The sequence below is a fragment of the Protobothrops mucrosquamatus genome, unplaced genomic scaffold (assembly GCF_001527695.2).
Source record: "Protobothrops mucrosquamatus isolate PMUCROS unplaced genomic scaffold, P.Mucros_1.0 scaffold_217, whole genome shotgun sequence".
NCBI classification, from domain to species: Eukaryota; Metazoa; Chordata; class Lepidosauria; order Squamata; family Viperidae; genus Protobothrops; species Protobothrops mucrosquamatus.
Window position 1 is genome coordinate 1,664,022 of NW_015386293.1, and position 24,688 is coordinate 1,688,709.

The 24,688-nt window shown below is 47.9% G+C and overlaps 1 protein-coding gene across 1 annotated transcript in view; it reads right to left on the bottom strand.

Moving 5' to 3' along the window:
• Positions 1–24,688, bottom strand: part of LOC107298363 (bromodomain-containing protein 9) — a 57,341-nt gene that overhangs the window by 26,209 nt on the left and 6,444 nt on the right. The window contains exons 2-3 of the mRNA XM_015827744.1: positions 19,434–19,494; positions 4,073–4,217 (exon numbers count right to left, since the gene is read on the bottom strand). Of these exons, the coding sequence (XP_015683230.1) occupies positions 4,073–4,217; positions 19,434–19,494 (206 nt within the window). The remainder of the gene's footprint in view (positions 1–4,072; positions 4,218–19,433; positions 19,495–24,688) is intronic.

The window sequence follows — 24,688 nt, forward strand, 5'->3', positions numbered from 1 at the left end:
CCAGAGATCAGGGTGATCCCTGATCTCCCTTCCTTCCGCCGCGCCCTTAAGACATGGTTATTCCAGCTTGCAGGACTGGCCTAGGGGAAATTTTTAGAGGGGGTTTTAATTATATTTTAATTAGATCACAGTTAAATATTTCCTTTTTAATTAATTTTAATCTTGTAATGTATCTGTGTATTTTTACTCGATTGTTAGCCGCCCTGAGTCCGCAAGGAGAAGGGCGGGATATAAATTTAATAAAATAAAATAAATAAAATAAATAAATAAAATAAATAAAGAGCCTCTTGATGCGGGTGAAGAAGGAGAGTGCAAAAGTTGGCTTGAAACTCAATATTAAGAAAACCAAAATCATGCATCCGGCCCTCTCAATTCCTGGCAAATAGATGGGGAAGAATGGAGGTAGTGACAGATTTTATTTTCCTGGGCTCCAAGATCACCTCAGATGGGGACTGCAGCCAAGAAATTAAAAGACGCTTGCTCCTGGGGAGGAAAGCTATGGCAAATCTAGACAGCATACTAAAAAGCAGAGACATCACACTGCCAACAAAAGTGCGTATAGTCAAGGGCATGGTTTTCCCAGTTGCAATGTATGGATGTGAAAGTTGGACCATAAGAAAGGCTGAGCGACAAAGAATTGAGGCCTTTGAACTATGGTGCTGGAGAAGACTCCTGCAAGTCCCTTGGACTGCAAGGCGTTCAAACCAGTCAGCCCTAGAAGAGATCAACCCCGACTGCTCTTTAGAAGGCCAGATCCTTTGGCCACCTAATGAGAAGGAAGGACTCACTGGAGAAGGGCCTAATGCTGGGAAAGATTGAGGGCAATAGAAGAAGGGGACGACAGAGAATGAGGTGGCTGGATGGAGTCACTGAAGCAGTAGGCGTGAACTTAAATGGACTCCAGAAGATGGTAGAGGACAGGAAGATCTGGAGGAACGTTGTCCATGGGGTCGCGATGGGTCGGACACGACTTCGCAATTAACAACAACAATCATTAATATTGATACAAAGAATTTAACAGAAATATTAGTAAATAGATTGCAGTAAATAATAATGTTTACTATTAAAAATGATAAATTCAATATTAAATGCTGAAAAAGCCTTTGACAAAATACATAACCAGTACATGATTGCTGTACTAATAGATTTGGATTTCCTTTTAAATTATAAAATGGATTAAGGTTTTAAATGAGTTGCCTACAGTGAAGGTTAATGGAATGTTTTCTCCTATTTTTCTACTATTTAGAGCAGGGTCCCCAACCCCCGGTCAGTGGACCGGTACCGGGCCATAGCATGCCGGCAACTGGTCCGCACAAACAAGCAAAGCCCCATCCATGGGATGCAGGCAGCACACAAAACCATGCGCTCTCCGGTCTGTGGAAAAACTTTTCTCCACAGAACCATGGAACCAGTCCCTAGTGCCCAAAAGTTTGGGGACCTCTGATTTAGAGGAACCCGACAAGGTCTACTTTCACCTTTGCTTTTTAATATTTGGCTTGTGTAATTAAATAAAATAGGGAGACCTACAGAATAATATATAGCTAAATTGAACACAAATTTTATTTGCAGATGACATTCTTTTGTTTATTTCTAAACCTCATATAATATTCTAATGTTGATGCAAAAGATAGATGCCTTTAGTAAAATAGCAGAATATTCAATTAATTAGTCTAGATTGGAACTATCAGTGAAAATTTTGTTACTCATCCATTCAAGAAATAATGTTATTTCTTAGAGTATGGAGTTCTAGATTACTTTTTCTCTGGAATGAAAAAAGCTAGCAAAAAAAAAGAAGAAGGAAGGAAGGACAAGTGAACGAGGCAAGTTTGTTTAGAGAATAGTTTGATTGAAAAGGAGGAAAAAGTATGAAATATAGGATTTACCTTGGCAAAGGCAGAAAAAGAGCTAGAAAGAAAATGCCTCCAAGATCCAAACAAGAAATAAAGAAACCTATTTCATTTTACTATTTATTTTGTCCTGTTTTGTAATATATTTAGGAAAAAAAATTAAGCAATTTTCCAAGGAACTTATGAGGCATATCTGAAAAACAATAAAAATGAAGGCACTAAATTATTAGAAGACTGCTATAATCTTAAAACAAAATTTTATAGTTTATAAAATGCATATACCGTATTTTCCGGCGTATAAGACGACTTTCTAAACCCTGAAAATCTTCTCAAAAGTCGGGGTTCGTCTTATACGCCCAGTCGTCTTATACGCCGGAAAATGCTTCTTCAGCTGGAGCAGTTGCAAGGGCTTGCATGGTCGCCGGCGGCGGGGAGCACGTCAGCGGCCCTTGGGGACCATGCAAGCCCTTGCAACTGCTCCAGCTGAAGAAGCAAGCGGCTGGGAGGCCGCGGCAGCACCTACCTCCTGCGCCTGTCAGCTGGCGACCCCCGGACCTGCGCCTGTCAGCTGGAACGTCAGGCAATGCTTTGGCCGGTGCGGAGGGCGAAGGGGAGGCCGCTGCAGCGCCGAACTCCTGCGCCCGTCAGCTGGCGACCCCCGGACCTGCGCCCGTCAGCTGGGAGGTCTGGAGACGGAGCCGGCTGGCGTGGAGGGCGATGGGGAAGCGGTGGCTCGGTGGGCGGGGTCCTGCCTGCGCGCGAATGTCAGGCCCACCCGCCCCATCTGTAAAAGAAAAAGTCTTCCGCCCAAGCATAACCTTTAAGGATTTTAAGGATCTTTGAGAGGGAGAGAAAAATATAGGGAGAGAAAGAGGGAAAGAGAAATAGAGAGAGGGAGAGAGAGAAAGAGGAGAGGGAGAAAGGGAGAGAGAAAGAGGGAGACAGGGAGAGAGAGAGAGAGAAAGAAGGAGGGAGAGGGAGAAAGGGAGACAGGGAGAGAGAAAAAGAAAGGGAGACAGGGGGAGAGAGAAAGAGAGAGGAAGGGAGAAAGAAAGAGAGAGAGGGAAAGAGAAAGGGAGAGAGAAAGAAAGAGAGGGAGAGAGAGAAAGAAGAAGAGAGATTAAATTAGTAACATGGCTGTTCAGTGAATCTGGTTTCCCCATTAACTTTGCTTGTCACAAGGTTGCAAAAGGTGATCACATGACCCTGGAACAATGTGACCATCATAAATAAGAATTGGTTGCCAAGCATCCAAATGTAAATTACATGACCCTGGGGATGCTGTAGTGGTCATAAGTGTGAAAAATGGTCATAAGTCACTTTTTCCAGTGCCGTTGTAACTTTGAACAGTCACCAAGCAAACTGTTGTAAGTTGAGGACTACCTGTACTTTATCACTTTTTTCCATTTTTTTTTTTGTCATCAAGCTTTTGACACCTTGCTGGGTGACTGGTGGTACTCGAATGTTGCCATATTCTAAAAGTGNAAATGGTCATAAGTCACTTTTTCCAGTGCCGTTGTAACTTTGAACAGTCACCAAGCAAACTGTTGTAAGTTGAGGACTACCTGTACTTTATCACTTTTTTCCATTTTTTTTTTTGTCATCAAGCTTTTGACACCTTGCTGGGTGACTGGTGGTACTCGAATGTTGCCATATTCTAAAAGTGGTACAATCGGTGAAAAGGATGAAAAGCCCTGGCTTAGAAAACAAACAGCATGGCACTCCCATGGGTTTATTGTCTTATCCTTCCTTTCAGCTTTAGAATGAATTAGGAAAAGTTTAATCCACTTGCACTGTTTTATGTTTACATATTTGATGACAAACAGCCTTATGTTTATAAGTGACAGTTTTCCTGCTAAGTACCTGCATGTCATAAGCATTTGAATTAAAATTACCATATTGAAATCAAACCTGATGTTTTTTAATTTTTATTTGGTGTGCGTTGGAACAGGGGTAGTCTTATACGGTGAGTATAGCCCAAACTCTATATTTTAACTGGAAAAGTTGGGAGTCGTCTTATACGCCGGAATATACGGTATTTATGGCAAGTAGCAATATAATACATTGAACACACTGAATAGCTTTGACTTTTTAGGTATAGGATGAAGCATATTCCTGTAGAATACAAAGATTTCTACGTCTATCTCTGGAACCTTATCTTTGTTACAGAGAAAAAAGATTCATATGAACATTAATATTGGGTTAATAAATCTCTATTAATTTACCTTGAATTCTGTTACTGACTTGTACTCATTTGCTACAATTTTTTCTTTCATTGTACCAAAATCCATAGGATGTTTTATTATCATGGAATAGCCAGGAGCAATAGCATCAGTGACTGGAAAGGAAAAAAAACCATGAGGATCCTTCCTAAAAAAAAGCATAGAATATTATATTTAGGCATAATATTCCCACATATTAATGTCAATTAACAACTTTCTGCAATATGCAATATCTAAAGGCAAAGCCAAGGAATGGAAAATATAAAGAATTGAAATACAATCCCTAACCCACCGAAGTGCCAAAAATCGTAGAGCATCTAACACAAATAAATATCCGAGCATAACAAATATTCAGCATATGCCATTATTTCCACCTGGATGTGCAAACTTATGACAAAAAAACCCTTCTATTTTTGTTCCCAATGAAAGCAGAAGAAAGCAAAAAAACAGAACTTTGCATAGTATTTCTACAATCCTCCCATTCCAGATTGAGGGTATAAATTAACTGAATGGAAATCTCTTTCAGGCAGCTAAGATGGAGTCTATTATATTCAACTACATAAACCCTCCTTCCCAGGACCATCTGTACCAAAACGAAATGCCCTCAACTCCCATCTCCCTTCTCTAATGATTTTTGAATCATATACAGCTCTATTTCAAGATTTTTATTCCATTGTCCTTTGCGCTGATTTAATGGTCTTGGTCTCCCCTGGAACAAACAAGCTGAAGTAGCCAATGCCACCCAGAATCCATTTTGGGTCAGCAGCAATGGGGCGTTGTCTTACCTGAACGCCTTTTCTCAGCATGAGGATGGATAATCCACGGATTGGGTTTCCTGAAGTCCCTTCTACCCAATTAGACTAAGTCTGTGAGATAGCCACGCCTCTTGCTGGGTCACATTTACCCAGTTCCGACGAAGGCGAAAACCACAGACAAAGTCAGACGCGTTGGTTCCCAGACTCCTGCCACAGTGCCCATCAATCACGAAAGGGCGGGAGTGGGTTATCCATCCTCATGCTGAGAAAAGGCGTTCAGGTAAGACAACGCCCCTTCTCCAGCATAAGGATGGATAATCCACGGATTGGGACATACCAAAGCCTGCCTGTCCCTGGGGGGGGGTAACAGACAGGGCCTGTGATGCAGGAGACGACACAACCCTTTGTAATACTCTATGGCCAAAGGTAGCATCAGCAGAAGCAAATCTATCAATTTAATAGCGACGGATAAATGGGGAAGGCGATGACCAGATCGCTGCCCTACAGATGTTGCCAATGGGCGCTTGAGCGGCCCAGGCCGCAGAGGTGGCCGCACTACAGGTAGAGTGGGCCGTGATACGCGAAGGAATGGTGAAGGACTGTGATTGGTATGCCCTGGCAATACAAGCCTTAATCCACCTGGCAATAGTGGAAGATGAGACCTTGAGTCCCATAGAGGAAGGATTGAAGGAAAGAAAAAGAGTCTCTGACCTACGGAAAGCAGCAGTCCTTTTAAGATAAATGCATAGCGCCCTGCGGACATCCAAGGTGTGCCATCTGCGTTCTAAGTCATGAGATGGTCTAGGGCAGAAACTCAGCAACACCACCTCCTGGGACCGGTGAAACAAGGAGTTCACCTTAGGAATGAAAGTGGGATCTAATCGCAGGGTTACGCAATCGGGGCGAAACAGGCAGAGATCCTCCCTGACCGATAGGGCTGCCAGTTCAGATATGCGTCTGGCCGAAGTCACTGCCACCAGAAAGGCAACCTTCATGGATAAGAGATTGAGATCACAGGATTGAAGTGGTTTGAAGGGCGACCCGATAAAGGCCTGTAAAACCTTTGAAAGATCCCAAGAGGGGTACCGATGAACCATTGGAGGTCTAGTATTAACTGCTCCTTTGATGAACGAATGGATCATCAGATGATGAGCTAGTGAGGAAGAGTCATCACAATAAAGTACCGTGGCCAAGGCCACAACCTGCCATTTGATAGTACTTGGAGACAGACCCTTATCTATCCCATCCAGTAAAAATTGTAAGACCTGAGGCACAGTGAGAGATGACATCTGGACATGATGCTTGGACATCCAAGACAGAAAATTCTTCCAAGTGGAGTCATAAACTCTATTAGTTGATGGACGTCTAGACGCTTGGATCATATCAATGACCCTGGGAGGATAAGCGTCCTCAGTCAGACGTCCCCGCTCAAGTGCCATACAGTTAACTGCAGCCATTGAGGGTCGGGGTGCTGGAGCACCCCTTGACTGAGCGCTATTCGGCCCATCAGTATCCTCCATGGGATCGATACTGACAGGCTCATGAGGTCAGCGAACCACAGGCGCTTCGGCCAATGAGGGGCTATGAGGACCACCTCCGCCTTCTCCTGCAGAATCTTGCGGATGACGGCCGGAAGGAGAGGGAGTGGAGGAAAAGCGTAGAGAAGGCCCCGGGGCCACGCTATGCGCAGAGCATCTACTCCCTCCGACCCTGGTGACGGAAAGCGGGAGAAAAAACTTGGAAGTTGGGAGTTCGCTGCTGAGGCGAATAAATCCAGAACTGGATGGCCCACTCTGTGAGATATTTCTAGAAACAGAGCTGGATCCAGACACCACTCTGAGTGATCCACCGTCGCCCTGCTGAGAGCGTCCGCCTGCTGGTTGATAGCTCCCGAGATGTGATCCACCTTGATCGAGGACAGATTGGTCTCTGCCCAAGAGCAGAGCAGTCTGGCTTCTGTCATTAGGGAACTTGATCTGGTGCCCCCTTGACGGTTCACATGGGCTTTGGCCGCTATGTTGTCCGTGAGGACGAGAACGTGCTGGCCTCTCATTTTGTGACTGAATTGACACAACGCCAGGTGAATTTCCCTGAGTTCCAGCCAATTTATATTGTGTTTCAAGTCCTCCTTGTACCATCTCCCCTGGGCTATCTGAGACTGGAGGTGAGCCCCCCAACCAAAGAGATTGGCGTCTGTGGTGAGAACGATCCATGACGGCTCTCTGAACTCCAAGCCCCTGGCGATGGCCCAAGAGCTCCACCATCGGAGTGAACTCGATACTGGGGGAAGCAATCTCACCAGCCTGTTGGAGGATGCTAGCTTTCGCCTCTGAAAGGGGAGGAGGAACCACTGAAGGGCTCTGGAATGTAGCCTGGTCCAGGGTACGATGGCAATGCAAGAGATCATCTTGCCTAAGAGCTGGGAGAGAGTAAGGAGCGGAACCGCCCTGGCTCATTGTACCTGGTGGACAAGGTTCCTGAGACTGGCTTTGCGATCTGGTGACAGGTAGACCATGCAGTGTGTTGTATCTATCACTGCTCCCAGATGAAGGAGCCACGTGGATGGAATCAGCTGGCTCTTGAGGAAATTCACTGAAAATCTGTGGTTCTGGAGTACCTCTATGGTACGGGCCACCTCCGACCGTGCAGCCTGGACAGACACCGATTGGATGAGAATGTCGTCCAGGTACCACTGGATCCGAATGGAATCCAGTCTGAGGTGGGCTGCCAGAACCGACAAGATCTTTGTGAATACCCTCGGGTTAGATGAAAGGCCAAACGGAAGTGCTCTGTATTGATAGTGATAAGATCTGTAGCAGAATCTGAGAAAACTGCGATGTGGTGGAAAAATTGGTATATGTAGGTACGCCTCCGTGAGGTCGATGGACGTCAGGAGGTTGTTCCTTCTTATGCTGGCCAAAATGGATTGCAGGGTTTGCATTTTGAATTTTTTGTATATCAGATAAGAATTTAACCTTTTTAGATCCAGAATGACCCTCCATCCTCCCGAAGTCTTTGGAACCACAAAGATGATTGAGTAGAACCCTCGCCCCCTCTGATCGGGAAGGACTGGTTCTACCGCTTTTATTTCGATGAGACGGGAAATGGCCTCCATGAGAGCCCGTTTTGACGGATTTGAAGGTGTCGGACACTGAATGAATCGGTTCGCCGGTTTCGAAAGAAACTCCGAGGTCAGGCCGTTGGTGACGGTGGACAAGACCCAGGCGTCGGTGGTAATGTACCCCCAGTTCTGAGAGAACAGGGAGAGCCGGCCGCCTAAGGGGGGTCCCCCCCTGGAGTCACTTATTCCTCCAATAGGGACGGCCCCCCATGCCCCGAAAGGGCCGCTTAGACTGTGGTTGCCTGGGCTTGGGCCCAAAGCGATCCGTTTGACGGTCCGATTTGGGGGGAAAGGAACGTGTAGGTTGTGACCAGTCAGACCCCTGGGTGTTGCCTCGGAAACCCTGTCTGCGATAGAAAGGAGCAGACTTTCTGTCCGATCGTCTGGCCTGGTGAACAAGTACCTTTTTCTTGTCCTTGTTTTTTATCAAGTAGGGCTTCAGGGCTTCCCCAAACAATTTCCCGTCAGAGTAAGAAGCGGTGACCAAGCACCCTTTAGATTTTAAATCTGTCATTGCTTCAGCCAAAGCAGTCGCCTGGTAGAAACATTGGCTGCGATCGCCCTGGCTGAAAATCTGGCGGTGTGCAACCTGGCATCGGCCGTGTATTCAACTGCCACTAATAACTTACCCAACGTTTGATGGGCACGTACCTGATCCTGTGGGATCATGTCCTGAAGTTCCCGGAGCCAAGTGATAGAAGACCGTGAGAAGAAAGAGGCTGACGTGGAAGCCTTTACTGCCCACCCTGATGCTTGATATGCCCTTCGTAGAGCATACTCAGATTTCCTCTCCTCCGGTCTTAATACTTCCGCCATATCTCCAGCAATGGTGGAGTTTGAAAAAATGGGAGTGAAGGATGTGTCCACAGTTGGGAACTCCAGAAGGGTGGTTAAGGATGGTGCCACGCTAAACAGTTTTTTGTCAGAAGACCCTGGGACAGGAGAGGCCCCAAGATTGGTCCATTGTTTTCTTACCATGTTGGCAAAGAATGAAGGGCAAGGTATATGCCTTTGAGTCACCATGGGCTCAGCAAACAGAGGATTTGATGACTGACTGGCGGAAGGCGTGGGTTGTGGGTCTGGCTCTGGGGCGATCTGGGATGTAGCCGTGGCTTTGGCTAGAATGGTCTTGAATTAAGTGGGATCAAAGAGGCCTACAAAGGGGGAGGGCTCCTGAGGAGCATCCTCATCGTCCGATAAGGCTGTCCCCCATGATTCATCAACTTCCGAATAGGAATCCCCACCCTGTGAAGATTGATCGGAAGCAATGGAATAGGCATAATCAGGGGTCTCGGACTGACGTTGGGAAGATGTCGGAGGTTGGGACCTCTGTAGGGAGGAGAGACTCTCTAATACCTGCGTGAGCATGGATTGTAGTTGCTCCGGCCCAAGTGCCTGTGAAGACTCAGGGCGGAGACCAGCGGCCATGGGCGTGAATGTGGCTGATGGAATTGCTCGAGAGGTAAGTGGGGAAGCCCCCCAGCTTGGACTTGGGTTAGATGTCATAGGACTAATAGGTCTAGGTTGAGACCCAACCTCTGGAGACAAGGGCCTGTGAACCTGTGCAATTGTGGTTGCCTGAGGCCTGAAAGGAGAGGACTCAGAGGTCCCAGATGTAGCTGGCACATGTTCTGATGAAGCTGCCTTTTAACCCTTGGAAATCTGCCTCTCTAGGGCCTGATGTCTCCTTGCGGCTTCCTTCTCCGCCGCCTTGGATGGTGCTTTGCTGGATAAGGCCTTTGCTTTTGCCTTCAATTTTCCAGCTGCCTCCAATTTTGAAGATTTACGTCTCCTTTTACTTGGAGGACTGGTGGGTGCCAGAACCAGCTGAGGGTGCTTGTCTTCAGCCATCTCATTTGGGACCCTTCAGCACAAGTCTAAGAATGGGTCGCAAGAAAGTTAGGGACTAATGTTCCAAAGTGAAAACTGTAGAACTGGTAAGACCAGTATGGGCCCTTGGCACGGTAATTAGGACCTGAGACCCTTCAGCACAAGTCTGAGAATGGGTCTGGACAAGGCTGGGAACAGAGTTCCAATGTGAAAAAACTGCAAAGACTGGAAAGACCAGTATGGGCTCCTTGCAAGGGAGCTAAGCCTGAGACCTTTCAGCACAAGTCTGAGAATGGGTCTGGACAAGGCTGGGAACAGAGTTCCAATGTGAAAAAACTGCAAACACTGGAAAGACCAGTATGGATTCCTTGCAAGGGAGCTAAGCCTGAAACCCTTCAGCACAAGTCTGAGAATGGGTCTGGACAAGGCTGGGAACAGAGTTCCAATGTGAAAAAAAACTGCAAAGACTGGAAAGACCAGTATGGGCTCCTTGCAAGGGAGCTAAGCCTGAGACCCTTCAGCACAAGTCTGAGAATGGGTTTGGAACAGGCTAGGAGCTGAGGCCCAGTAAGAGACTGCAGAGACTGGTAAGACCAGTATATAAGCTCCTTGTTAGGATTGTGAAGCACAGTATACTGGTAGATAAACAATGAGTAGGCAGGAGAAATGAGAGAAGTAAGCTCCCAATGAAAAACAATTCAAATTTTTTACTATCTCCACTAACTCTGCCCTCCTGAAAATGGCGGCCTCAGCTGCGTGGTGAGGCCAGAAGGAATCAGAATCTTCAGGTCAAACTAAAATGAATTGTGAAATTCCCTTCACTGTAGTAAGGCCCTTAAAAGCCTCCAACAGCCTCTGAAAGCAAAAACACAAGCCTCGTGCTGAGTCTTCAGCAGCCCGGTAAATAGCAAAAGGGAGGAGGGGGGAGGGGTGGAGTGAAACTTCTAACAGCCTCTAAAAGCGAAAACACAAGCCTCTTGTGCTGAGGCTGCAGCAACCTGGGAAATAGCAAAAGGGAGGAGGGGGAAGGGTGGAGTGAAACCTCTAAAAGCAAAAACACAAGCCTCGTGTTGAGGCTTCAGCAGCCCAGTAAATAATAAAAGGGAGCAAGAAAAAGAACTGAATGATCTAAAGGAAGAAAGGGGAAAAATTTACAACCTGAGTCTGGAGATAAGAACCAACGCGTCTTGACTGGGTGAAGACTAAGTCAGAACTGGGTAAACGTGACCCAGCAAGAGGCGTGGCTATCTCACAGACTTAGTCTAATTGAGTAGAAGGGACTTCAGGAAACCCAATCCATGGATTATCCATCCTTATGCTGGAGAACATTATTATTCTTCCTTCAACTTCTCTGTTCAAAATTGCCAGCTCTTTCTACTCCTTTGCCAGAAAATCAACTCCCCTTTCCTGAGAGAGTGTTTAAATGTGTGAAAAGTATCCTAGAATCATAAATATGTAGACTTGAAAGAAATCACAAGAATCATGAAGTCCAATCTTTCCTAATGTATCAAAAATCAACAGTGGTTAGAATGAATGCCAGCTGTCTGTCATTTGGCAGTTTGATTCTCACCAGCTCAAAGTTGACTCAGACTTCCATCTTTCCGAGGTTGATAAAATGAGGACCCAGACTGTTGGGGGCAATATGCTGACTCTGTAAACTGCTTAGAGAGGGCTGTAAAGCACTATGAAGCGGTATATAAATCTAAGTGCTATTGCTATATCTTCTGTTTACTAGACCAGTGTTTCTCAATCTTGGCAGCTTGAAGATGTGTGGACTTCAACTCCCAGAATTCCCCACCTGGGAGTTGAAGTCCACACATCTTCAAGCTGCCAAGGTTGAAAAACACTGTACTAGACTGATATTTTGATGAGCAAACTGGGTCTATTAAGTTTTAATGCTTCCTTACGTAACTAGATACTTGACTTCGTTACTGATAGGCCCCAGTTTGTGTGAGTTGAAAGAAAAGTTTTCAATTCCATCTTTTTGAGTATGGGTTCCCCACAGGCTGTGTTTTGAGTCCATTATTGTTCACCTTGATGATTCATGATTGCTATGCCAAATCTGCTACAAATCATATTGTGAAGTTTGTGGCTGACACAGCAGTGGTGGGTCTTATCTGGGATGATAACGAAGATTCTTATAGGGAGGAGGTGAAGGTTTTAGTGGACTGGACCACCAAAGATAACTTCATTTTGAATGTTAATAAAACAAAGGAGATCATTGTTGATTTTAGAAAGAACTGGCATAGTCACATTTCACTTTGTATCAAGGCTGCAGCTATGGAAGTGGTCAATAGTATTAAGTACTTGGCAGTGCAAATAACTAACAAACTAGTTAGTCTCTTCATACATTATCTTTAGGGAAGCATGCAAACCAGCGTTTGCATTTCTTGCATCGGATGAGGAAAGCATATCTTTCTACTTCTGTCCTGGCCACTTTTTACAGACGCATGATTGAGAGTATTTTAACAAACTGCATCACTATTTGGTTTGGTGGTAGCAGTGCCACAGATAGAAGGTCCATACAGTTAGTGGTAAGGAGAGCTGAGAAGACAGCAGAACTCCAGATATGGTTTTACTAGTGTGGAAAAGAGGGGAATAAAGATTTCACACATTTCTCATGCAATGACTCTAATGTAGCCCAGAATTGCATAAGCCCTTTTAGAAGTTGACTTACATTGTTTATTCATGTGCAGCTTGTTGGCAATGATCATAATCAAATCTTTGTTCAAAGGAGTGTTTCTAAGCTAAAAATCCCCCAAATTTTATGTATGCCAAATATTTTCCTTCATTAAACTTTATAACTTAGATTTATCCCTATTGAAGGATACCTTATTACTCTTATCCAAGTCTTTCAACTTGTCCAGATTAGAATGCAATCTTGTTCTATCTTCCCAGGTTGGTCAGACCTTCCATTTTGTGTCATCCATGAACTAACAAGTAGTCTACCAATTCCTTTATCTAAATTATTAATAAAAATGTTGAATAGTATTGGTCCCAAGAGAGACCCATGTTGACTCTGAGTATAGTTAGTCAGTTGTGACCCCTTTACTGTAGAACCATCCAAACCATACTTTAGCTATTTGTCAATGAATACAACACATGGAATCTTGTTAAAAGTTTTACTAAAATCACAGTAAATTATATTTGCTGTATTCCCAACTACTAAAATAGTTGCCTTGTTAAAGAAAATAACATTTGTCTCAAATGGCCTACTTTTGACTCTTAGCAAATCACAAAATTGTCTGTAAGAAACTTACAAATGATTGGCTTTATTATCTGCTCTAACATATCTTTCCAAGTATTGACGCTAGGATCACTGTTCAATAATCACTAGGATCTTCTATTTTTCCTTTCTTGAACAGGGAGACATTTGCTCTTCTCCAATCCTCTGGCACCCCCAGCCAGTTCTCCAGAACTCCTCAAATGCTACTTAAATCATTAGATCCTTTAGATGTAAAGAAAAGGCAAAATAGGAGTTGAGTTCCTCTATTTTTCTTGCTCATCTTAATTTTTTTCTACAGAGGCTATGAGCCTCTGTTATTTTTTTCTTCCTATTCACATATTTTTACAAAGTCATTATTGATGAACTTTGCTAGCTTAGCTTTCCTGACCTCATTCCTACTGGGCTGAAACTTCATAGAGTAGATATAGTGGAGTATCAGTACAACTTTGATGAAGACATAGGATTGGTAAGGATTGGATTTACTTACCAAGGATTGGTAAGTACGGTAAATGACAATTCAGTCAAGAAAGAAGAAGGCATGAGAAATAAATTTAAAGTAACCTGCCATGATTCTGTTTGGTATAAGAGGGAGCAAAAGGATACTCTACCAAACTTTCAATAGTCTATTTTTATATCCTATAATAGTAAAGTAGAATTTTTCAAATACTTGCTCTGTTTCATGACCTAGCTTGAAGAGCGGACTATAGACTTCCTTGGCTGTTAGCCCTTCTTCTATTTCCTATAAGGAATCTTATTTAATTTTACTTCTTTGCAACCTGCCTATTTAATCATATTGGCTCCTTTAGATGTCTCCTTATTTTTTTTCTTCATTGATAGTGTTTGAGATTACATTAGTCTTAGTTCTATTTTCAAGAGTAAAGATTAGGTAAAGGTTTCCCTATCCAGTCATGTCTGACTCCAGGGTACAGTGCTCATATCTGTTTCTTGGTCAAGGGAGTCAGTTTTTTCTGAAGTCATTTTCCATGGTCATGTGGCCAGCATGGCTATCTGCCAAAGGCACACAGAACACTTTACCTTTCCATCAAAGTGGTGCCTATTAATCTACTTACATTTGCATGCTTTCGAACTGTGAGGTGGGCAGGAGCTGAGGCAGGAACAGCAGCTCATCCCATTGCACGGCACTTGGGTCTCCAACCTGGACTGTCAGCTTTCCAGCTGACAAGCTCAGCATCTTTAACTGCTGTATCAAGAAGTCTCTAACAATTACAACCTCTTTGGTTTTAGAGTTTTATTCCCAGAATATCTTACTATTTCTCCGAGTTATTAAAATTGGCCCTCTGAAAATCTAGGCTCTATTTTTTTAAAAAAAAATTAAAATCAAGAATTCTAACAACAATCACCCGGATCGCCTAGTGATGTTTTTGAGCCACGTTATAAGCCACCTGGATCGGTATGCCCGGCTCTACCCGTCCCAGTGGGCGATGGTGGTGGCGGTTACTGTGGGATTACAAGGCGAAGCAGCAGCATGGGCAGCGGACCTTTACAGTGACCATGCCCGGGAGTTGGCCGACGCTGGCCTGTTCCTGGCGTGCTGCGTTCCCGCTTTGAAGATGTCTCCCTGGTCCAGCAGGCTGAGACGGAGATGCTGGCACTGCGGCAGCGAGGTCAGCCCGCGACTGATTATGTCCGTGACTTTTGGTGGGTGGCTGGTCAGCTGCGCTCCTGGCCAGAATGCCTCCTCGTCCACCATTTTCGGGTGGGACTCGACCGGGAGTTGCGCCAGGCCTGTGTGTTTCGGTGTGTCCCCAGCCTTCTTCAGGAGTGGTTCCAGGTGGTCATAGACCTGGACACTGGGTTGCAGGAGTTCCAGGGACGGGGGAGGATCCTGGCACACCAAGGAGGTCGGTGGAGAAGCCACGGGAGGAGGGAAGAAGGATCCAGCCTGCAGTCCCGGCTTCTTCCGGCCCTTCTGCCAAGGTGCCATTCCGGTGTTTTCGGTGTAACCAACCGGAGCACCGGGCAGTGGACTGTCCGGCTCCGAGCCCACGGGTTCCTTCCTCGACCCCTGGAAAAACCACCTCCAACGCCAAAAGGACCCCTGACAAGTTGAGAGCAGTGCAGCAACCGGACGGGGTCATTTCCTGACAGTTGTTCCCGGTGGAGGAGGAGGCGACAGTGGCTACGAGGTACCATCTAGAGGTTGATGACAGCGAGGACGACGTAGCCAAAAGACCCATAGTAAGCGAACCCATAAGCCCTTTTGTACTACGTCACACTGACAAGCCCCCAGACAGGGCAACGGAATACCAGGCCCTCATTGACTCCGGATGCACCCGGTGTTTGATGAATAAGGGTGTGGCAGCGGAGAGCGGCTGGCGCACCCAATCCGGTTCAAGCAGGTGGATGGGTCTCTTTTGGGGGGGGCTCCAGCTACTCTCATAATGGAGCCCGTCAGGCTGGAGATGGGTACCCATTGGGAAGTCCTCCGTTTTATCGTCGTCCCATCCATGACTGAGGCGGTAATTTTGGGCCTGGCATGGTTAGACAAATGGGACCCTACTATATGGTGGGAAGGGGGATACTGGAGGCTACGTATTGGAGTTGGTCCCTGGCCTCCCAGCCAAGAATCCGAAGACCGGGGGGCGGAATGCAGGGAAAGAGAGGCAAAGCAGCACGGCACCGCGGAAGAGGGGCCCTTCCTGGCCGTGTACCATGATCTCGCTGAGGTCTTCAGTGAGAAGGAATGCAACGTTCTACCACCGCACCGCGCCACTGATTGCGCAATTGACATCATGCCGGGGGCTAAATTGCCCAAACCTCGGATGTATGCCATGACGCCCAGGGAGATGGAGGAGCTACATCGCTACATCGACCAGAACCTGGCCCGGGGGTTCATCCAACCAGCCCATTCACGGATAGCCGCTCCGGTCCTGTTTAAGGAGAAGAAGGACGGTTCCCTCTGGCTCTGTGTGGACTTCCGAGGTATCAACAGGGTTTGCGTGGAACACCTGTACCCTCTCCCACTGATAAAAGATCTACTGGCCCATTTGGGTACGCGGCGTGTGTTCACAAAATTGGACCTGCGGGAGGCATACTACAGAGTCCGTATAAAACAAGGAGATGAGTGGAAGACGGCATTTAACTGCCGAGCCGGGTGATGCCGTTCGGTCTGCAGGGGGCTCCTGCAGTATTCATGCAACTGATTAACCAGGTATTGCATGAACACCTATACCACGGGGTTCTCGTCTATCTGGACAATATTCTCACTTATACCACCACCCTGAAGGAACATGTCCACCTGGTCCGGCAGGTACTGCAGAAGCTGCTCGATGCCCACCTATTCGTGAAGCTCTCCAAGTGTGAGTTTCACCGGACCCGTCTGGATTATCTGGGTTACAGAATATCAGGGGATGGCATAGAAATGGACCCCCACAAGGTGAAAGCAGTGTTGGACTGGCAGGCGCCCCGAACCCGTCGCCACGAGTAGCAATTTATCCCTTCCTTTGCCACGGTATCCCTCCCTGACGGATCTGCTATGCACGAAGCACAGAGCAGGCAAGCCACACCCCAGCTAACCGCTGGGTTGGACCATGTCCTGTCAGAAGGCGTTCGAGGTCCTGAAAGCCCTGTTCACCAGAGAACTGGTCTTGCTCCACCCGGACCCCGAGAACCCATTTGGAGTGCAAGCCGATGCCAGCGATGTCGCAGTGGGGGTGGTGCTACTACAGCGGAATGGCCAGGGGATGTTACAGCCGTGTGCCTATACTTTGTGGAAGTTCACTGTCGCCAAGTGGGCGTGGGCCATTTGGGAAAAGGAAGCGTTTGCGGTGCGGTGGGCACTCTCAACGTGGAGGCACTTATTGGAAGGGGCAAAGGAGCCGTTTGAGGTATGGACAGATCATAAAAACCTCAAAGTACTACAAACACCAAGGCGCTTGTCACCCAAACATGTCCGGTGGGCACAGTACTTCCGTCGCTTCCAGTTCACTTTAAAGTATGTGCCGGGAGGAAGGAACTTCTTAGCCGATGCTTTGTTGCGCATGCCCCTGTACCATAACAAGTGGGAGGAGGTGGTGCAAGCCATTATGCCTCCGTACCAACAAGGCATAGCTAGGACGGCTCCTCGCACGTTGACGGGTGATCTGGTCCAGGAGCTACAAGTGGCAGTCCGAGACGATCCATGGTTGAGGGACCACCCAAGCCTATTGACATGGAGGGACGGGCTGGCCTGGAATAGAGACAAACTGTATGTCCCGGAGGTCCTGAGGCAAGCGGTCCTCCAACGGTGCCACGAAGCTAAACAGGCTGGCCATTTCGGCTTCCTGAAAACCTTGCACTTGGTCAATTCTGGTGGCCCCGAGTAAAGGCGGATGTGGAGACCTATGTGAAGGGCTGCCACATCTGTGCCACCACAAAACCCCGTACGGGTAAGCCTTTGGGCTTACTGCAGAAGGTAGCAGACCCAACCAGGCTACGGGAGGACATTGCCATGGATTTTGTAGTTGAGTTGCCAGAGAGCCGGGGCCACACCATTATCTGGACTGTGATTGACCTGTTGTCCAAACAGGCCCATTTCATTCCGTGCAAGGGGCTACCATCCGCCCGGCGGTTGGCTAGATTGTTCGTCAAATACGTATACCGTCTGCACGGTGTGCCGCGGCAAATCATTTCGGACCGGGGGTGCAGTTCACGGCACGGTTTTGGCGTGAATTTCTCTGGTACATAGGATCGTCTAGGGCCTCAGCTCGGCGTATCACCCCAGCACCAACGAAGCGGCTGAACGTGCGAATGCCATGGTGGAGCGCTATCTGCGAAGCTACGTCTCCTACCAGCAAACGGACTGTGCCGAATTGTTGCCGTTTGCTGAAGTAGCTTATAACAACGCAGTGCATAGTAGCATGGGGTTTGCCCCCTTTCAGGTGGTGCATGGGGTAGACTTTGTCCCTATCCCCAAGTGGCCCCAGCGGACCCCCTTACCATGTACACCCCAGGAGTGGATGGCACGTTTAGAAGGGTTGTGGGGGACGGTGAAAAGTGCCCTAGTAAAAGCCAAGGCAGAAACAAAAACACAGGCCGACAATAAACGGGCGGCTCACAAGCCCTTCCAGGTTGGTGACTGGGTGTACCTGTCAACCAAATACCTCCACCTGGGGGTGCCCTGTAAGAAGTTAGGTCCCAAATACATAGGGCCCTTTCAGGTGATCCAGGTCATTAATCCAGTGACCGTGCGGCTGCGGCTACCCCGATTCCTGGGGAAGGTACACCCTGTGTTCCACGGAAGCCTAATGAAATCAGTTCAGGGTTCCCCCCCTAGGGCCATGAGCAAAACACCGGGGCCGGTCTCTGGTGAGCAATACAAACTACAAGAGATCCTGGACTCCCGGGCCCGTCACGGTGCAATATCTGGTTAGGTGGAAGGGGTACCCTCTCTCGGAAGCCTCATGGGTGAGAAGGGAGGACGTCCACGCGGCTGGTGCAGGAGTTCCACCACCTACACCCTGGGAAGCCGGGGGACAGGTCCGCTGAATTGTCGGGGGGTTGATATGCACTCACCCACGTCTTCTTGCCTTGCAGGTGGAGCCCTGGTAGAAGGGGTCGCCTGTCAAGCCCCGTGGGCTCGACACATATCGGAAGGGGGAGGAACCCAACAGCCAGCCAGAGCCAAGCAGCCGACCGCCGCCATGCCGCTGAATTCTGGGGAGTCAGCTGGCCACTGGATGGGCCAACTGGGCGTCGGAGACGCCACCGCCTGCCATGGAGCGCTGCCAGAAGCCGGGGAGAAAGCTGGTTACCGAGTGCGTCAGCTGGGCGTTCAGGACGCCATGTGCCGTGGCACGCTGCCAGAGGCCGGGGAGGAAGCCGGTCACCGGCTGAATCAGCTGGGCAGCGGAGACACCGCCGGACGCCACCACACGCCACGGAGCACTGCCAGAGGCCGGGGAGGACACCGGTTGCCATGGGATGCCACTGGAGATCATCCAGCGACAGAATGACTGGAGCGGCAGAGAGAGGGAGGCGGCGGTGCAAAGTCCGGCAGGGGGGAAGCCGGAAGAAGAACTGCGGCTTTTACATTCACAGACTGGATGCTGGCTTGCTGTTTGGGGTGGGGTTGCAGGGCGGGGCACTTCTATGTAACGCACTGGGAGCAAACCACTCCCGGTGCTGACTTTAATTTTGCACGGAATAAAACCCTGTTGGTCACTTTGTTCCTGCGTTCCTGGATTCTGTTTTCAGCTGACGAAGGACAGCTTGACAGAGAGAATGTTGAACATCCAAAGCACTTGTATTTCTAAAACCAGGACTTTCAACAAGATTAAAACAAACATGAATCTATATGAAAGATTTGCTTACGCTCTCAATAGAAAAAAAACTTTAAAACACCTCTTAATCAGAGAGAACACATTGTTAAGCACCTAAATTTCAAAACTCAAAACAGCAGCTGTACATCTTATTATATTTATATATTCTTACCTCTGTAACTGACGAAGGAAATGTTCCAATAATTGTTGAATAGGAGTGCTCTCATTTTCTGCTACAACATAAAAAAATAGGTTTTGTTAGTAATTCTCATGTTTTTTCAATTCTAATAATATAAGCTATTTCTACAGAGGGCTTCTACTATTGAATGTGTTTCTAAACAAGAAAGATAATAAATTAATCATTCATTTAAGAAATGCATACTCTATCTTCCTCCCCAGAAAAAAGACTAATCAAAAGAGCTTATGAGATATGCAAATGTTAAAAATAGAATTCATTAAAATATACATAAAAAGGAATAGTAAAGACCCAAAATACCCCAATTAAAATTGCAATAAATAAAATTAAATGACAAATAAATCAAGTATCTTCTTAAAAAAAACCTAGAGAGATACCAGTGAAGAGGAAGAAAACTTTCAACATATGGAGTTTTATATATGGGGCAATCCAAAACAACTGGCATTCTTCCTGACTCAGGTGTGGACCAAAATGCAGGAGTAGGGGCCAATCTATCATCCAAAGGGGCCAAGGTACAGAGCATGACTCTGACACTGGAAGGAGAGCAGGAGAGTGGATGGTGACTCTCCACAATGATGATGCCCCAGAGCTACGCAACTTTAACCAATTTATGGGGGCCTTCTGGAAAAGGTTTGAGGACCCCCTCCTCGATGGAAAAGCCCGGACAAGGATTAAAACCATAACTGAAAGAAGATGACCCATGGCCACAGGACATGCTGATAGTCCTTCCATGACAGGCTGAACGATGACATTACAATGCTTGTATCTCCAGAGGCGCACTACGCACCCTCCATAGGTAGTACATCCTGGCTGACAAGGTTGAAATCTACTTAGCCAGATCCCATAATCACCCAAACCATGGTTGACAAAGATCCTTCCCTGTGGAGAGGGAGACTCCAAAGCAGTGGTTCTCAACCTTCCTAATGCCGCGACCCCACGCACCCACGTGACCACACGTGACCCACACGCACAACCACACGTGACCCACACATGACCCACATGCATGACCACACGTGACCCACACGTGACCCACACGCATGCGGAAAAGGAAATAACTCCAACCAAGGAAATGGGCAGAAAGTCCTTGCGTTTCTACAAAGAAGCAGCAGCAGCAGCAAATCAGGGTTTCCCAGTTCCTGGCTCTGAGCAGCCCGGCGCAAAGCGGCCTTTCCTCTTAGGCAGCCCTTGGAAAAATGCACTTTTTTCTGTCTTCCCCCTCCCTCCTTTCGTAGCCCCAGCAGGAAGAGGGGAGGGGAGAGCCACTTTTTCCACCCTCTTCCCTCCCCTCGCAAGAGCCCGGTTCGCCAGCAATCAGAACCTGAGAGGGAACCCGTGACAAGCGCTCCTGCGGCAGCCAAACCCTTTCGCCCTCATGCACCCTCACACACTCACTCGCGACCCTGCCCTGTTTCTTCCACCCCACTGGGGAGTTCAGCTGCCCGTCTGCCCGGCTCTTCCTCCACCCTCTGGGTGAAGGGAGCCGCCCGCGAAGGCTTCGTGCAGGGAAATTCTCACGTCACGTCGCCTCCCCACCTCTGGCAGCTGGGCTTGGCTGGCTGGCAGCGGCTCCCCTTTTCTCAGTCCAGACACAAAGGGGAGTCGCTGCTAAACTGCCATTCTCAGTGCCTGGCCCGTGGGCACCGTGAAGCCCCGCCCCCCCTATCCTGCTGCTGCTGCTCCGCTCCACCCGCCGTCTGCTGAGCTCGAGCTCGTCTTCCTTCCTTCCTTCCTTCCTTTTCTCCCTTCTTCCTTACTTCCTCCCTTCCCGAGAGCGCTCTGACCCTCACGCGCCGGTCCGACACAGCCTTTGGATGCCTGCCTGGAGCATAGAGATGGCTCTCCTGCTCAAGCTAGAGGGCCCCCTCAGCTGGCCGAATCTCGCCGCCATCGGTCGAGGTCTTTTCAGTGAAGTTGCGGGCGAGCCGAAGAAGAGGGGCCCGGTAGAAGGTTCTCTGCACCCCTCCTGTACCGCCGTTCAGTGCGGCGGCAGGCAAGCCCAGGCGCTCCTGGGTGGCCATGGCAAGCAGCAGCGATGGCGCAGGCCAACCACCGCCTGGGCCACCAGCTGGCCCAGCCCAAGGGAGGTAAGGCACCCGCCGGGCCCCACGCGCGCCAGCAACCCTCCCTGCGCCCGCCGCTGCTCCGCTAGCCTTACCTTGGCCACCGCACATTCGGTGCGGCGGCAGGCAGACCCAGGCGCTCCTGGGCGGCCATGGCACGTGGCAGCGAGGGTGCAGGGTGACCACCGGCTGGGCCACCAGCTGGCCCAGCCCAAGGGAGGTAAGGCACCCGCTAGGCCCCACGCGCGCCAGCAACCCTCCCTGCGCCCACCGGCCTCCCACCTCCCACCCCTGGCCCTCTTTTACTTATATTACTTATGACCATTTCACGGGAGTGCCAAACAACGCAGTCTGCCATTTTTTCCCCTTTTCCTTAGCTGTGCTACTCCCTCTTATTCTATTGGTTTTTGAAAGCCAATAGAATTAGACTCTATTCAAGAGAGTCTATTCTATTGGCTTTCAAAAGCCAATAGAATAAGAGGGAGTAGCACAGCTAAGGAAAAGGGGAAAAAATGGCGGACTGCGTTGTTTGGCGACCCTGTGAAATGGTCGTTCGACCCCAAATGGGGTCGCGACCCACAGGTTGAGAACCGCTGCTCCAAAGTAAGGAGGACGAGATAAAACCCATAGCACCGCTCCACTGGATACTTCAAATGTGGGAAGGAGAAACACTGAGCTGTCGACTGCTGATCTGTCTGACACAAAAGCCAATCCCCAGTCCCATCAAGAAGGCGGGAAAGCCTCCTGCAAAACCCCGAGAAAGAATGTTAAAGGAGTGGAGATAGTTGAATTCAATCCATTGCCTAGCAAAGGCAAGAGAACTCCAATCTCACAACCCAGGAGTCCTGTGGGAAGTGACAGCAATGACAATCACCCTGGTAAGTCACCCAGTGATACACATAACAATTCCAATAGATCTTGGGATGTTGGGAAAATCTGATTGCCCTATTGGGCTTGGGCTGCATGAGATGCCCGGTCAGCCCTGGATTAGTAGTAAAACTGGGGGTGCAACTCAGAGAACTGAAGATACCAGTGGCATTTTGCCAACTGGATGACTCAGTGGCAGGGGGAGCCCCCACAACATTCGTCCGAACTGCTGGGTGGAAAAGTGAAAGGGGAGGCTGTTGCTGTGGTGCGAGAACAATCTAAGGCAGAACCCTGTATTCTCCAAGAGTACTGGGATTTACAGATTTTATCATGGATCTGTCTCCAGACTGCTCTCTGGATGCAAGTTCAGAGGAGGAGTGTGAATTTGAGTCAGCAGAGGAAAGCAGGGAGCTGAGTGTTGGTCAGGATCGGGAGAAAGTGCTAGCCTGACACCGCAGCCTCAGCAACAGGCTGAGGTTGCGTGAGGCAAGGCGAGGACAGCTGCACAAGTTGACCAGTAGACTCCAGGCTATGACAGGAACTGCTGCCATTTGTTAGCAATGAGAAGGAGGCAGAATCCACACTTCTTCCTGATCTAAGGACACATAAAGCAGAGAGGAGACAGGCACAATACCAGTCAGCTAGACTACTTGTGAAAAGGCAGTTTCACCTCTCATGAAGGGCTGCACTAGTGTTGCCTACTTAATCCTGCCCTGAGGACCTGAGCATTGCTGGAGCAATGTGCCCAATTCCGTGCCTTGTATGCTCATGCGGTGTATCCTGACCCATTGGAAACATGGACTACCTTCCTAGACTTGTTGTGTGCCTATTGGATTCAGTTACCCATTGACTCTAGCCATACTGAGCTTGGAATCCAGACTTGTGGATGGGGGTGCTTTCCGAAGATGTTTGGAGGGTTTGAATAAACACCTGTAGAACTCTTGATGTACGTGTGTGTGGGGGGAGCAAGACAGCACACGTTTTCAGTGAAAAGGACTCCAATGTGCTTCCCCCTCATTGTCCCACTGACTGCTCCACAGAAAGAATACCAGGTGCCAAACTACCTAAACCTAAATTGTACTCCATGACCCCAAGAAAGCTCAAGGAGCTCCTGACTTTTATAGGCAAAAACTTGCACAGGGGTTTATTCAGCCGGCTAAAATACAGGTGGCTCCCCCAGTACTGTTCCAAGAAAAGAAGGGCAGCCCTTCATTTATGCTTGGATTACCACAGATTAAATGCAAATTGCATTGAGAATGTCTACCCCCTGCCGTTAATGAAAGACATGCTTGTCCACTTGGCAAAAGGGAGTTTTTTCATAAAATTAGATCTGCGGGAAGTCTACTACAGAGCACAGATGTCAGAACCCCTATTCCTTATTCCCCTTTTACATTTTTGGGATTCTGCCATTCTAATGGGGGAGGGCATGCAGCTTTCTGCAGTGTATTTCCTTTGCTTTCTTCTTTCTCTTTGAAATATCCCGTCCCTTCCTTGGGGTGAGAAAGGAATGTGCCTCCAGCCATCTGCCTTATCTCCAGGCGGAGGGAAGATGGTGCGACGATATCTGACAATCTTGAGCCTTATTGGTTCGTTCCCACAACAATTTGACACCTTTGAATTGGCTCTGTTTGAACTGACTGGATGGACAGTTGGAGTGGGGTTTTGGATTCCTACTTTGAATGTAGTGTTCTGCGTAGGAAACCCTCAGATCCTGTTTTACTTCCCTGTAGTCAGCAACTCCAATAAAAAATTTTATTGAAATGATGCACATTTCAAGAGTTCTGCTTTCTTAGGAGGTTTAGCTGAGACAGGTCCTTATAGCAGATTAAAGAGGAGGATGAATGGAAGACCATGTTCAATTGCCCTCTGGGATGTTTTTAACTTCACACACTCCCCTTTGGACTGCAAGATGCCCCCGCCATCTTCATGCAGCTGATTAATGGAGTCCTGCATTTATTATTTATTTATTTATTTTATTGCTTCTATTTATATCCCGCCCTTCTCCTTGCGGACTCAGGGCGGCTAACAACCAGATAAAAACTACAAAATACCAAAAACTACAGTTAAAACATGATTAAAAAACAAATATTAATAATTGGCCTAAGTGGCACTTGGATCCTTCAACTATGTCTCGTATTTATCCGAACTATGAATCCAAGTGCTGGAGGTGTGGTCATCCAGATGCAACTTTTTTTCATATGTGGTGGACTTGTAAGGTCATTAAGGCCTTTTGGATACAATTATGGTGGAACTTACAGCAGATTTTTAAAAAAAGGATTATTTTTCTTCCACAGTTGTTTCTTT